Genomic DNA, 13393 nt, shown 5'->3' on the forward strand with positions numbered 1-13393 from the left:
CCAGAACTTCATCTTCCCAAACTGAAACTGTGCCCCTCCTCCATGTATCCCTCCTCCAGGCCCTGGCAACCACCTTTTACTTTCTCTTGCTATGATTTTGATTACTCTGTTCATTTTATATAAGTGGAATCATACGGTACTTGTCATTGTGTGACTATCTTATTTCACTGGCAGGTCCTCAAGGATCATCCATGTGGTAGCGTGTGTCAGGATTGCCTTTCTTTTAAAGACTGAATAATATTCCATTCTCTCTCTCTTTGTAGCCAAATTTATTGAGGTATCATTTATATACCATAAGTTAAACCATTTTTAGCATAAATTTCATTATTTTTAGCAAATGTGTGAAGTTGTTCAAGCACTGTCATGATCCAGGTTTAGTATACCTCCATCACCTCAAGATCTCTCATGCTTATTTAGTTAATCCTTATTCCTGTATGCTTGCCTAGCTCCAGTCTTAGGTAACCACTAATCTTCAGATTTGCTATAGATTTGCCTTTCCTGAACATTTCATATAAATGGAAGTATACACTAAGTATGTAAGTATGTGATTGGCTTTTTTCATTTAGAATGTTTTCGAGGTTCTCCTATATTGCTACATTATTTCATTCCCTTTTTTATTACTAAATAGTATTCCACTGCTTGAATCTGTCACATAGTTCATTTACTCACCTGTTGACAGATATTTGGGTTGTTTCTGCTTTAGCTATTATGAATAATATTATGTGAATATCTGTGTGCACATTTTCATATAGACATATTTCTGTTTCTCCTAGGTAGATATCTAAAAGTTGGAACTGCTAGGCCCTATGATAAACTTATGTTTACATTTAAAGAAACAATCAAACTATTTTCCAAAGTGGCTTTATCATGGGATTTTCTTTAGGGCAACTAAACAGATATTTCAAATGGTTTTAGTTTGTCTCTGTGACCCCTGCTAATGTAAACTATGCTGCTTCTTTCCAACTCTGACCCTAGCTCAGTTAAAGCCAAGCAGTGGGAGTTATGAATTAATTCTTCAAATTTTTCTCATTTTCATATCCTTAAAACACTGCTGAGTTCACATTAAAACCAAACAACCTTGAAAGCTCAGAGAGCAGTATGATGAATTGTACTATGTGAACTTGGATAAGTCACATGGGTCATTTAGGGGCTCAGGTCCCCATTTGTCAGAGAGGATTATATCTAGAAAATGTTCAGTGTTTCTGACTTTTAGCAGATGTAGACCCAGAACTTGGAGATACGTCTCCCTTCACACTGCCTAACTGGGGAGGTGAATTATTTCTCAGTCATGTAAATTCCAGCTCAGTTAAGGAACCAGTGCTTTCTCCTAACCAAAGACTCTACCATCAGAGAAAAAGTCAGTACCCCGCCTCCCTCTGTTCATGTAGATGAGAGACTGTTTTCTTCTGAGGACAGGTTGAAGCTCCTCTAGAGAGAATGAAGGAACCCTCTGACCATATTGCAGGAAACTCTCTGGCATCCCATCCATAAGGGACATTAACCAACATGGTCTCCTGTGAGTCACATGTTCTTTTGAGTTGAATTTTGAAAAATCTTTATCTTCTATCTACAAGCAGTAGAATATCTTGCTCATTGGAATATTTTCGTTTTATTAATTAAATTAGTTCCTTACATCTGTTATAGTATTGCCACAATTCTGGAGACTAGAAGTCTGAAGTGAAGGTGTCAGCAGGACCCAGCTTCCTCTGACAGCTATGGAAAAACACCTTCCTTGTCCCTTCTAGCTTTTGCTGTCTACTGGCCAGCCGGCCTTGGTCCTCCTTGGCTCATGGGGCCTTTCTCCCAGGGCATCTTCAACTGTCTTGCCTGAGTGTGTATGTGTCTCTGAGGCCATATTTCCCCTTTCTTCAGGTCACCAGCCATACTGGGTTAGGGTCACCCTAATGACCTTATTTTGGCCCTTTCTTGGAGTAAAATCCTATTCACTTAGTTGCCTCTATAAAGACCTGACTTCCAAATAAGATCACACGCTCAGATACTGGGGGTTTGAACTCAGTGTATCTTCTGGAGGTGGAGGAGGAACATAATAGAAACCATAACGGTAACATTTTGTAAAAATAAGGTTTGCACTAAGATATCTGACACTGAATGCACTTTTAACTATAATTATATTATAAAAGAAAAAAAAGAGCATTTTCCTTCTTCAACACCTGACATCTGGGCTCTGGGCCATTTGAACACAAAGAAAGACCATAACAATCTTGAACCCCTGGCTCTCATTCCCATGTGGCTTGAGATTCTGACATCCGCCAGTTATTTAAATAATAGCTTTCAGTTTGGGCAACAATAAATCTATTCGATGCTTGCAATATGATACTTACTATAAATTATTTAGAATGTTTTATCCTGTGGAGTATTGCCTAAAGTCGGGGAAGAATGGGACTTTGGAAAAGGCTGGGGAAAGTTGGGACACCAGAATGTGATGCCATAATCCTAAAACAGGGATTGGCTGATAAGATTGCTGGAATTTTCACACCTCAGAGAAGGAAGAGATAACTTTGGGTTGGCAATTGACAGAGCTGATTACCACTCAGGGGGAAGAAAAGGAGGGAGTGCAATGTGTGTGTCTGCTAGACTAACCTTTCACTGGCTTGCTGGGTATCATCTTCTAGTAAGGCTAAAAGAACCCAGAAGGACTCCTCAGATTTTTAGCTCTTTTTCCTCCCCTCCTCATCCTCACAACCTCTTTCCATGATGGTCTGGGGGCCTTTGATATCACCAAGTAGGCCCTGCACATGCCCTTAATAGCCAAAGTTTTCCTCCCGTGCAGTCAACCTCCTCCTTTTTAAAATGAACCCCTTTCCTACTTGCATCCTTATCAGGTTCACTTTTTTTGATCCCATTTGTCCTTCCACCTGGTTTATTTCTGCCATGGGATCCTTCGGAAAGTCCTGCTGTTATACACCAAGTAACTAAGAATTTAAGCTGGTCTCCAACATGCCCCACCTCATGCAAGTAGCAAACTTAGAAGTCCCTTGGTAACACCTCCTCCCTGGCCATATCCTCTCCAAGAGACTTGTTTTCACAGTTTTGGATTTTAAAAAGTCTTTCTTCCTGGCCTCTTCTAGATTCCAGTGTTCCCTGGTCCTTCACCTCTCCATATCGTCTTCAATCTATCTCCTCCACACTCATTCAAGCCTCCTTCTGATTTGCCAGATGGCTACCATACTGTTCAGACTCAAGACACACCAAATCCTCTGACTTCCCATTTCCTGTTTGTATTCATGATACCATCTGTAAAAGTAATAATAATAATAACATACCATGACCAATAATTTATTTCAGAAATGTATTTATTTCAGAAATGATGAAGAAAATCTATTATGATATCATCTTTCTATTATCAGTCTCTTGAGATAAAGTCTTGATGGTCTTCTTGGATTCCTTTCCCTATCTCCCTTATCAAGACCCATTACCTCCCATCAAGACCAGGGATAGAAATGCTACCCCATATTCCTTGTCTCCAATCTCTTCTCCCACTTCCTAATCCATCTGAGATATAGATGCAGATAGAGCCAGTGAAAAACTAACCGGATAATGCCATTTGGTTGCTCAGAAATGTCAGTGCTCTCCTGTTGGCTCACTTGGAAACCAGGCCTTTCCTGTCCTCTGCCATGCCATTTCCAGGCTTGTCTCCAATAACCAAGCTCCAACCAGACTGGGTAGGAAATCTTTCAAAAGATCTTCTGCTTCTCCCACATCCATCCCTTTTGGAATCCCATTCTCTCAGCCTGGAAAGTCCCTGTTGCCCACATATTAAAATCCTATTCTCCAAAGCTCTCTCCCTTCATGAAATCATATTTTGTGTTTGCCTTTACCTCATTTAAATCCCTACATGCCCCAGCTTATCTTCTTTTTTTTTTTTTAAAGTCTTTTTTTTTTAAAAAGATTTCTTTATTTATTTATACAAGCACTGGGTACAGTCAGAAGCGCGGGAGGGTGAGAGAATTCACCAGAGCCAGAGCGGGGAGCAGAGCAGGCAGATGGACTGAAGTACACTGCTGAGGGGAGCAGCGGGTGGCAGGAGAGGTCTGCGCGCCATGTGGGACCCTCGCCTGGTGGCTGGGGATCGAACTGGTGCTGCAGAGGCTGCGGGCAGCTTCGCAACCCAGCACTCAACCGCTGCGCCACCGGGGAGGCCCCCCAGCTTATCTTCTAATCATAGAGTTTATATTGTCTTTAATTCATCTTTTTTCCCTCTACTATAGTACCTCATCCAGTGCTCCATAAGAAGAAGACACCCCATAAATGCCTGTTGATGCATTGAACACCTTTTTATTACTTGAGGTCTGTTCTCTGACTAGGGAGCTACCATGCATCATGCATGGGATTACCTTGATCTAATCTTCATGCGGTGTTGCCCCTAAATACACCAGCAAGCATTTTCTCAGTATAATTTAATGGCATGTATTTCTCAATTCTTCTTTTTGCCTTTCCAATTATTAACTAGTTTCTCTTACCCACCCCAAAGCATTACCTGCCCCAGTCTCTCATCCTATTTCCCAAAATTTCACTGCTCTCTTGTGCAGAATGGTACTCATAAACTAAACCCCTGAAGAGGATCTTTCTTCTTTCGGGTCTGACCTGTACCAGAGACCCCCAAGCCCTGCAGTTAAAAGTGTCATGAAAATGGACTGATAAATAGCTAAAGGCAAAATGCTGTGTATACACAAATTGCACTGCATTGCAGGGTGCAGTTTGGAAGTTCAAACAAGAACTGTTTATTAAAATGTATGAGCTTACCATAGCTTTGCTGAGGAGATAACATACTTAACAGTCACTGGTGGAGTGCTGCATAAGAGAATGGGAATTTTATGTGGATCTGAGGGACTCTTTTGAAGTACTTTTGATACTTTTCATTAGGCAATATGGAACCATGTTTAAGGCCATGTCACTGACATAAAAAGATGCACATTATATGTCAGCAGCTACAGTATAATGCATCCATTCTGTGTTAGCACAGCAAAAACACTTCAGGACACAGCTTATTTTGCAGAAAGACTGAATTAACCCTTCAACTGCTGCCCTCTGTTCACAGAACTGTGAATCTTGTCAAATTGTGACTTTTGCTTCTCATAATTACATTCTCTAGTCTTTCATGTATGGAGGATACATTAGGTAAAGATATGAAAATGAAATGGGAAAGTGAGTGCCTCTTATGGGCTCAAAGCCCTGAGGTGGGTGACCGAGCAGCAGAGCCTTACAGAGGAAGAACTGAAATATTAAACCTTATCACAGGAATCAGGAAATTCTCAAACACTGGTGTTTCCCTTTCTCCATTGCAACTAAATCGCATCTACCTCCTGAAGTCGTTTTTTCATTTCTCTAGCACAGATCACTTTGTAACTTCTTTCCATCACTCTCTTGTCCACTTGTGTCTTAGTAAATAAGTGGGCTTAGACCCTTCAGTTTGTTAGATGCTGATGGAACCTAACCGGAAGTTTCCTTTCATGTTTGTCCAAATGGTTTCCCCTCACTATGGGAAGAAAGAACTAAAGGGCTGGACTAGCAGTGAGTGAGAAGGACACACAGTGAAATTGTCCACCAGAGTAGCCGGGGAGCTCTTGGTTCCAATCCCACTTCTACTACTTCTCAGCAGATGGACCTGGCAAATTGTGTGGCCCTCTGAACCTGAGTTTTCTTCTCTACAAGAAAAAAAAAAAAAAAAAAAAAAGGGATGATGCTATCTCATGGGTTGCTTGGCACAGAGTAGCTGCTTAATGATCGTTACACTTACCTCCTCCTCCACCTTCCCCCAAGTTCTTTCACACTCAGGAGAAAGCAGACATTGATTGAGGAGGGATCCCCTATATCCCTTCTGCTTTAGAAACCAATCCTCACACATGGCTCTCCCTCTCTCTGTGCCTTCACCCTCTCAGTCCTGCTGTACCCCCCAGGATCACAGGGAGGACAGCACAGGAATCTCAAGGGGAGCCAATCTTCTATTCTCCACCAGGTTGTGGCTCACAGGTTCAGCCTGGTAGGTTGTTAGCCCTAATTGGAATTCCAATATGTACCTCTCTGAGGGGTTGGGGGTGGGGGGTCACACAAAAGAAGGTGGCTATGTTTTTTCAGGGTCTTCAATTGTTCCTTTAATTTTACCACATGCCTCCTCATTCCTCTTCTACCTCGTCCTTCTCCCAAGCACATGGTGATGACCTTGGCACTGGATCGCGGAGGAAACACCCAGGTCAAGGAGTGTCTAGGCAGGAGAAGGAAGGGAGGAGATTGACTAGGTCATACACTGTCACACTCTCTGTTAAAAGATTTTTAGCCAGAGGACTCTTTCAAACTCCTATGTCAGTGAATGAGTCACTCAAACCATAAACACAGGTGTTATGGCCCTGCAGGAGACCTGGATGTCCCAGAGTTGTGGCGGACCAGCTCTTTCCAGGCCAACCCCTACATTCTACATCCAGAAACTAAAGTTCAAAGAGGTTAAGCAATCTGCCTGAGGCCCTAGACGAGGGGCTGAGCAGGACCTGGAACCACCAGGTCACTGTCCAGCAATTCCCAGTCTCGCTGCCTCAGGCGCCACCCTCCACCCACCAGCAACAGTCATTGACAAACACGGTGCCCCCACTGCTTTCGGAAGTGCCTAGTCTCCTGCTCTCCTTATTCCACTCCTGGTCCCTCACTCTGGATCCCCCATTCCTGCTACCGAGCGCTACCCTCGCCAACCCCTCCCCTCCAAGGTTTCACCGGGGCCTGCTGGATGGAGGTATGCAGGACACCCACAATACCTGTGCACACACTGCAGGCAAAGGCGGGCTGCAAACACCGACACACTCTCCTACCGAGCCGCGCAGGGCCAACATTGGGAGAAGGGGTGCAAATCGGGGCTCGTCTCGGGGTCAGACGGCGCCAAGTCTCGGGCTGGGGGCGGAGCCTGCCTGTCGGGAGCGAGAGGGTGGGCAAGGGAGGGAGGGCCGGGCGTGGGGAGTTTGAAGGAATCCGTGGCTGGTGAGTGGCGCCCACCCGGGCAGGAGCTGGGGCGCGCGAGCGGCCGGACGCGCCGCGGGGGGCGGGGGCGGGGGCCGGGCGGCGGCCGGGGCTGCGGAGGTGCGGCGGGAGCCGGGGCGGGCGGCGTCACCGGAGGCGGAGGGGCGGAGCCGCGCTCGCAGCTGCCACCCGGCCGCCCGGCCCCCGGGCCCGGCAGACGACACCCGCCCGCCGCGGGGCACGCACCGCGCGCGCACACTCTCCAAACAATGCTCTCCGGCGCCCCGCGGGCTGCTGGCGGCTCGGAGACCGACGGCGAGGCCCGGGGAGCGCAGTCCCGAGGTGAGCCCGCGATGCTTTCTCCAAATTCCGCCTCTTTTTGTCTGGCAAACGTGGCCGCCCTGGGGAGCTTGCGAGCAGCGCTGCGGTGGCCGAGCGGTCGGCGTGCCCCGGGGTGACACACGGTGGTTTGGGGAGGGTGGAGCGTCCGGACCGCGTGCGCCCGAGTAGGTGCCCGAGGTGGAGGCACCCAGCCTGGGGGACCCGGGAGCCGGGGTGTTTCCGATTCATCCGAGAATCGCGCTCTTTAAAACGGGGAAACTTTCCCCCGAGTTCCGGGAGGGGAAGCAGACTGGTCTTGCTAGTCTTTCTGCTCTCTTTGGGGAACAGATTGGAGCGTTTTGGGAACTGCCAGCGTGGGGAGTTGCTTTTCGCAGCAGGAGTATTGTCAAAGGAGCAGAGAGGGGAGAGGCTGCCCGGGCTGCTGGGACCAGGACCCCAAGCGGATGGCTGGGGAGGACGGCTCGCTCTGGTGCAGCACCGGCTTAGATGCCAGCCTCGGTGTCTTGAGAGGCAAGGAGATGATGCTTTTTGTGGAAGCTTTGACTGAGCCCTCCATACTAGGAACACGTTCTCAACCTTTGCCTGTATTGCCCCTTATCCAGCTAGACACTCCACACACGCGAACGCACCCGCGCGCGCGCGCGCACACACACACACACACACACAGACAGAGACAGAGAGAATGAGAGAGAGAGACAGAGAGAGAGAGACAGAGACAGAGAGAGAGCGAGAGAGAGCCAGAGGGAGAGAGAGAGAGCGAGCGAGCGAGAGAGAGAGAGAGAGAGAGAGAGAGAGAGAGAGAGAGAATACAGTACCTCTCCACTTTTCCAGTTCTGTGAATGGGAGTGGAGGGTGGAGGCAGGCAGGGCCGGCTCTCACTGTATGTATGTGTCTCTCAGGTAAAACTCTTTGCAAGCACATGGCTTTGCAGAGCACATAGCAAAACCCAAAGGTCTAGGGGGAGGAGCTTTTCAGTTCAGAGTCAGGTTCAGTAGCCTGAACTATTCTTACCAACCCCTTACCGTTCTGAGACTGAAATCTGACAGGAAGCCTTGGGGAATTCTGCAGTAATTTTGCTGTCATGAGGTCCTGGGGGACTCCAGTATCCTCCTTATGGGTTTAGTCTGTAGTAGATCCAACCCACGAAAACCACATTCCTATTGCTGAGATTAAATTACATGGCATTGGAGAAGGAAAAAAGAAGTGGTGTGAATATTATGACTTACCTTCTCTGTGTGTGGGGGGGGGGAGGCGGGGAATGTGTTAAGGTTTTCACTTTCTTCTTGCTGCCTGGGCAATCCCTGCCCATGGAATGCTGAAATCCAGACATTTTTCATACATATTTCCTTTCCCTGGCGTTGACGTTGCCCTAACTTCATTGTAAAATGTAAAATTGTTTTAGATGAAAGCTTTCTAGAATTCTGTCACATAAAGGTAAAGGCATAAGCACATTTTGATGCCATAATGAGGGGCATTTTAAGCCTAAATATTTGAGTTTATAGATCAGGCTACCATTCCTTAGATTCTTTTTGAATTGAGGGTGGGAGTGTGTGTCTGACAGCTTCAGTCTTGCAAATTGTAGCCACAAATCTAGTGCAGAAGTTTGCAGAAGCAAAGATATTTTATCATGACTTGGATCAGAAGGAATGCCGAGATCTTTTTCTAATCTTACACTGCAGCCTCCCACTGAAATGGGCAAATTTGCATAATTCTGGGGGCTGCCTCCCCTCAGAGGTAAGGAATGTGGGCTGGGAAGGTGCCATTCCCAGGCTGTGGAGAGCTGGCAAGGGTAGGCGCTGCTCCTTGCTTTGTGAGTGCCACTTGAGTTTTTCACCATCTTCACTTAAAACAAACAGGAGATGATTCCAGGCACAGAACCTCTCTAGATAGCTACAACTGGAAGAATCATTTCTGGCTTGACATGGCGATAAATTATTTTTGCTGCGTCTCTGAACAGCAGGTGTAGTGAACGTTGTGCCCATTAGCAGAGAATTTCAGATCTGAGGATGGGAGGGAAGAGAGTGCTCGTAAACCAGTGAGGCATTCTGAAGGAGGCTTACTGCGAGTTGGTAATCCAGAGAATACTGAAAGTTCCTGGGTTAAAGTGGACCGTAGGCTACAAAGGAGAAGGGGACCTCTAGCACCAAGCCCTGCCCCCGCCCCCATCACAAGTTTGTTTCTTGGTTGAGGAGGAAATGTAAGGTGACCATCCAGGATTGCCTTTTTAAATTTGTGGTTGCCCCAAGGAGGTAGCTGGATGCCCACCTTTTCAGATAGCCACCCCCACCCCTTCATGAGGAGCTGCAGGAAGGGGAGGAGCCCACACTTAGATGGTTTCCATGGTTTCTTCCTCCATCCCACCTAGCAGTGCATGAGACCCCCCCCCCCACCCTGCTGCCTGCAACAGAGGGGCCTGGGTTTTCTGTGCCTGGGAAGGCCTGGGCAGTCTTCCTCAGCTCCCCAGGGAAAGGACACACTTCCACCTTCAGCAAAGAGCATGGAGACTTGTTCTGCTGAACGGTGGAATGCTTTCTGGAGCTCTGAGGATGAAGGCTCTCTGTGGCCTGAGATTTAGGAGAAAGGATAAGTCTTGCTTTGCTCTTCTGCTTGTTGAAGCTTAGTGACCTCTTCTGGGGAACTTGGCAAGGAATGAACATGCTACTTGGACATGTTTAGGGCATAACTGGTAATCATCTTAAAGGGGGAATGAGTACACCCAACAACAGTTGCTGTAAGACAATTGCTTGTCTTATTTCACAGTATTCGTTTAGCTTAAAGATGCAGTGGTCTTCGTGGTTAATAATTTAGCTTCAGCACTTGTTGAATAAGCATCCCTGGCTGTGAGTGTGGGAGACAAGAGAGAGAGCTCTTCCCACAAAGATTCTGGAGTAATCTTTGGGGCTTCTGGCTCATTCAACCTGGTTAGTCCTGTTGATAGTTTAGAGAACATCAACCTCAAAGCAAATTCTCACGGAAGGAAAGTGAATGAAAACCCCAGGGCAAACCCTCCCTGTTTAATGACAATCTGTTCATCTTTGTTTCTTAATAAGGATTTTCTCATAAACATGCTCCTTATAAGAAAATAGGTTCATTTAAATGCGGGGAAAAAAGGAGCAACAAGCAGAAAACAGATAATGGCAAGAAATTCAGTAGCCTGAGATGTGCGGTGAGGTGAGAGGCTGACAGCAAATTTGGTCTCTCTTTTTAGAACCACCAAGCTCTGTGTTTGCGGACAGGTCTTAGTTCAGGTCGTTACCATTGTTTTCATATCTGGAAAATGGGAGTAACAGTTCCCTGACCGGTGTGTTATTCAGATTCCCTTTGCACGCCTCCTTCTTAATGGTAAATTTAGCAGATTCTGTGGTACAAACTGCTTTCAGTTTTACCCTACAGGCAACTAAGTCTTTCAGAAGGCTGCCTGACTGACCTCCTGGATTATCATAGAAAAATAACTGCTGATCACCCTCCATGCAGTTTTTTTCCTTTTGTGTCCCTCTTGGCCTGCACCTCCAACTCCATTGACCTTACAAAACATTGTATTGAATGACACATATTTTAAGCAAGGGGGACCAGACAGGACAGAGTCCCAAGATTGCAAGTGTCCTGACAAAGTTAGCGGGAGCCAGGTCAGGCTCCACACCTCTCCCCTTTCTCAGGTACTCAGCCTCCACCTGGTCAGACGTATGGATCACAGTGCTGATTTCAAGGGCCAGGCTTGCTTCCTGCTTGCAAGCTTCTTGGTTTAAAATGGTGGTTTCTTCATCAATTCCAGAGAGCACCTGCACCCCTATGTTTATAGCAGCACTGTTTACAATAGCTAAGCTTTGGAAACAACCCAAATGCCCAAAAATAGATGACTGGATCAAGAAGATGTGGTACATATACACCATAGAATATTACTCAGCAATCAAAAAGATAAACACATGCAATTTGCAGCAACATGGATGGCGCTGGAAGGGATCATGCTCAGCGAAATAAGGCAGAAAGAAAAAGAAAAATACCGGATGGTCTCACTCATAGCAGGAATCTAGAAAACTTAAATAAGGGGCCAGGAAAATGAATAACTATAAGAAAGTGAAAATCAAAATCAACAAACAACTATGAACCAGAGATACTCTATGGGGTGTGGGGGGTGGGGAGGGGAGGGAGTGGGGTCAAAATAAGAGGGTTGCAATTATATGGGGAATATAAAAATAAAATTTATTTAAAAAATAAATAAATAAAATGGTGGTTTCTTAACTAAGAGGTAGTACCACATTCTAGACCCCTAGCAATGGTTTATTCATACATGATTATAGACTTCTCATTTAAACCTGGTGATTTCTTCCCATTACTGCCCCCAGACCTCCAAGTGCTCAGGATTTTAAAGGACTGAAATGTCTTTTATGTTCTCTGCTCATGCATCAGAGGTGTGTTTAATTTTTATAATCTCTGATAAGACCTCACCAGTAGAGAGTGACTAAGAACCTTATGACAAATGGGTGAGGGCCTTGAAATAAATGGGATATTAATCTTTACCTTATTTCTCCTCCTTTCCTCCTTTCCCCCATCTATATCCCATTCAAATTATCAGACTCTGATTGATAATGCACCCATCCTCTGGCCAAGGCGAGCTCTGATCAGCCAACTGTTCTGCCTTTCCAGGAAGCTGCTCTGTCACCCACATCTGCCTGCCACAAGACCACGCCAGAGAGCCGGGCACAAGATGAACCAGCATACTGCCCACTCAAGATGCACCAGACCCTCCGACTGAACCCCAAGAGCTTGAAAATGTCTGCGTGCAGTGACTTTGTGGAGCACATCTGGAAACCTGGGTCCTGCAAGAACTGCTTCTGCCTGAGGAGTGACCACCAGCTGGCCCCCAGCCAGTCCCAGCCTAGGGCCGGCAGCCTGCCCCCTCCACCTCGCCTGCCCCCCAGGCCCGAGATCTGCCGCCTGGAGGATGAAGGTGTGAACAGCTCACCCTACTCCAAGCCCACCATTGCCGTGAAGCCCACCATGATGAGCTCTGATGCCTCTGATGTGTGGACAGAGGCGAACATGAGTGCTGAAGTTTCGCAGGTGAGGCTGACTAACCCTTGTGGTATTTTTATAGGGGCTGCTCCTATTGTAACACTCAGTGACTGGCTGGCAGCCAGGGAGGGTTGTTAGAGCAAGATTCCTGCAGGATGGCTTCCCGTCAGCTTGCCCCAAGATTGCTCCTTCCTGAGACTGCCCTCCTTTCTATCTGTCCCTTTAGGCTAAGAACCATTAATCCTATCCCTTAGAATTTATTTGGATACCGCATTAGTTATTTATCTGGAGACTATAAAGACCCACAAAGTGAATTTTTTTTTAAAGATTTATTTATTTATGCATACGAGAGCTGGGGTACCGGCCAGAGGTGTGAGGGGTGAGAGGATTCACCAGAGACAGAGTGGGGAACAGAACAGGCAGATTGACTGAAATACACTGCTGAGGGGAGCAGCGGGCAAGTCAGGAGAGGTCTGCTGCGCCATGTGGGTTGCTCCCTGGATGGCCAGGGATCGAACTCATGCTGCAGAGGCTGCAGACAGCTTCATAGGTTGCGTCTTAACCTCTTGTGCCACCAGGGAGGCCCCACAATGTGAATTTTTTCCAGTGAGTTTTGAAGTTGTCCTTATTGCTCGTTTTACATATATATGCAAGTAACAATAACTGTATCATGAATCCCCTGCATCGATACCCTTTGGCACGAAAGCCAGCCATCATCAACTCGTGACCAGGCTTGATTCCTCTCTATACTTACTCCCTTCCCTATGATTTTAAAGCAGACATCAGGAATCTCAACATTTCAGTATTTTAAAAAATGAAGTCTTTATATAAAATGTGACCAAGATACCACACTTAAAGCTATTGATATTAGCAGTAATTCCTTAATATTGCCAATTTCCAGCCAGTGTCCTCGCTTCTAATTTTGAAGTTTAGATTTTACAAGCTTTGATCTAGGATCACTAAAAACAGTTACACGCCTAGATATTAGACCATTCTGTTCATCCCATGGGTATAAAAAGGTATAATTATTTAGAGGATGCACAGATCAGGGCTGCTGGAGCCTGCTACCTCTAGA

General features: G+C 46.3%; 1 protein-coding gene across 2 annotated transcripts in view; it reads left to right on the plus strand.

Annotated features, from left to right (window-relative positions):
* The first annotated feature begins 7257 nt into the window (after positions 1 to 7257).
* PRAG1 (PEAK1 related, kinase-activating pseudokinase 1) overlaps positions 7258 to 13393 on the plus strand; it is a 52097-nt gene continuing 45961 nt past the window's right edge. For both annotated transcript variants that reach the window (XM_037525990.2, XM_037525992.2), the window contains exons 1-2: positions 7258 to 7305; positions 11950 to 12366. In XM_037525990.2, the coding sequence (XP_037381887.1) occupies positions 12037 to 12366 (330 nt within the window). In that variant the 5' untranslated portion in view covers positions 7258 to 7305; positions 11950 to 12036. The remainder of the gene's footprint in view (positions 7306 to 11949; positions 12367 to 13393) is intronic.

The sequence above is a fragment of the Talpa occidentalis genome, unplaced genomic scaffold (assembly GCF_014898055.3).
Source record: "Talpa occidentalis isolate TD23 unplaced genomic scaffold, MPIMG_talOcc4v2.1 talOcc4.4, whole genome shotgun sequence".
NCBI classification, from domain to species: Eukaryota; Metazoa; Chordata; class Mammalia; order Eulipotyphla; family Talpidae; genus Talpa; species Talpa occidentalis.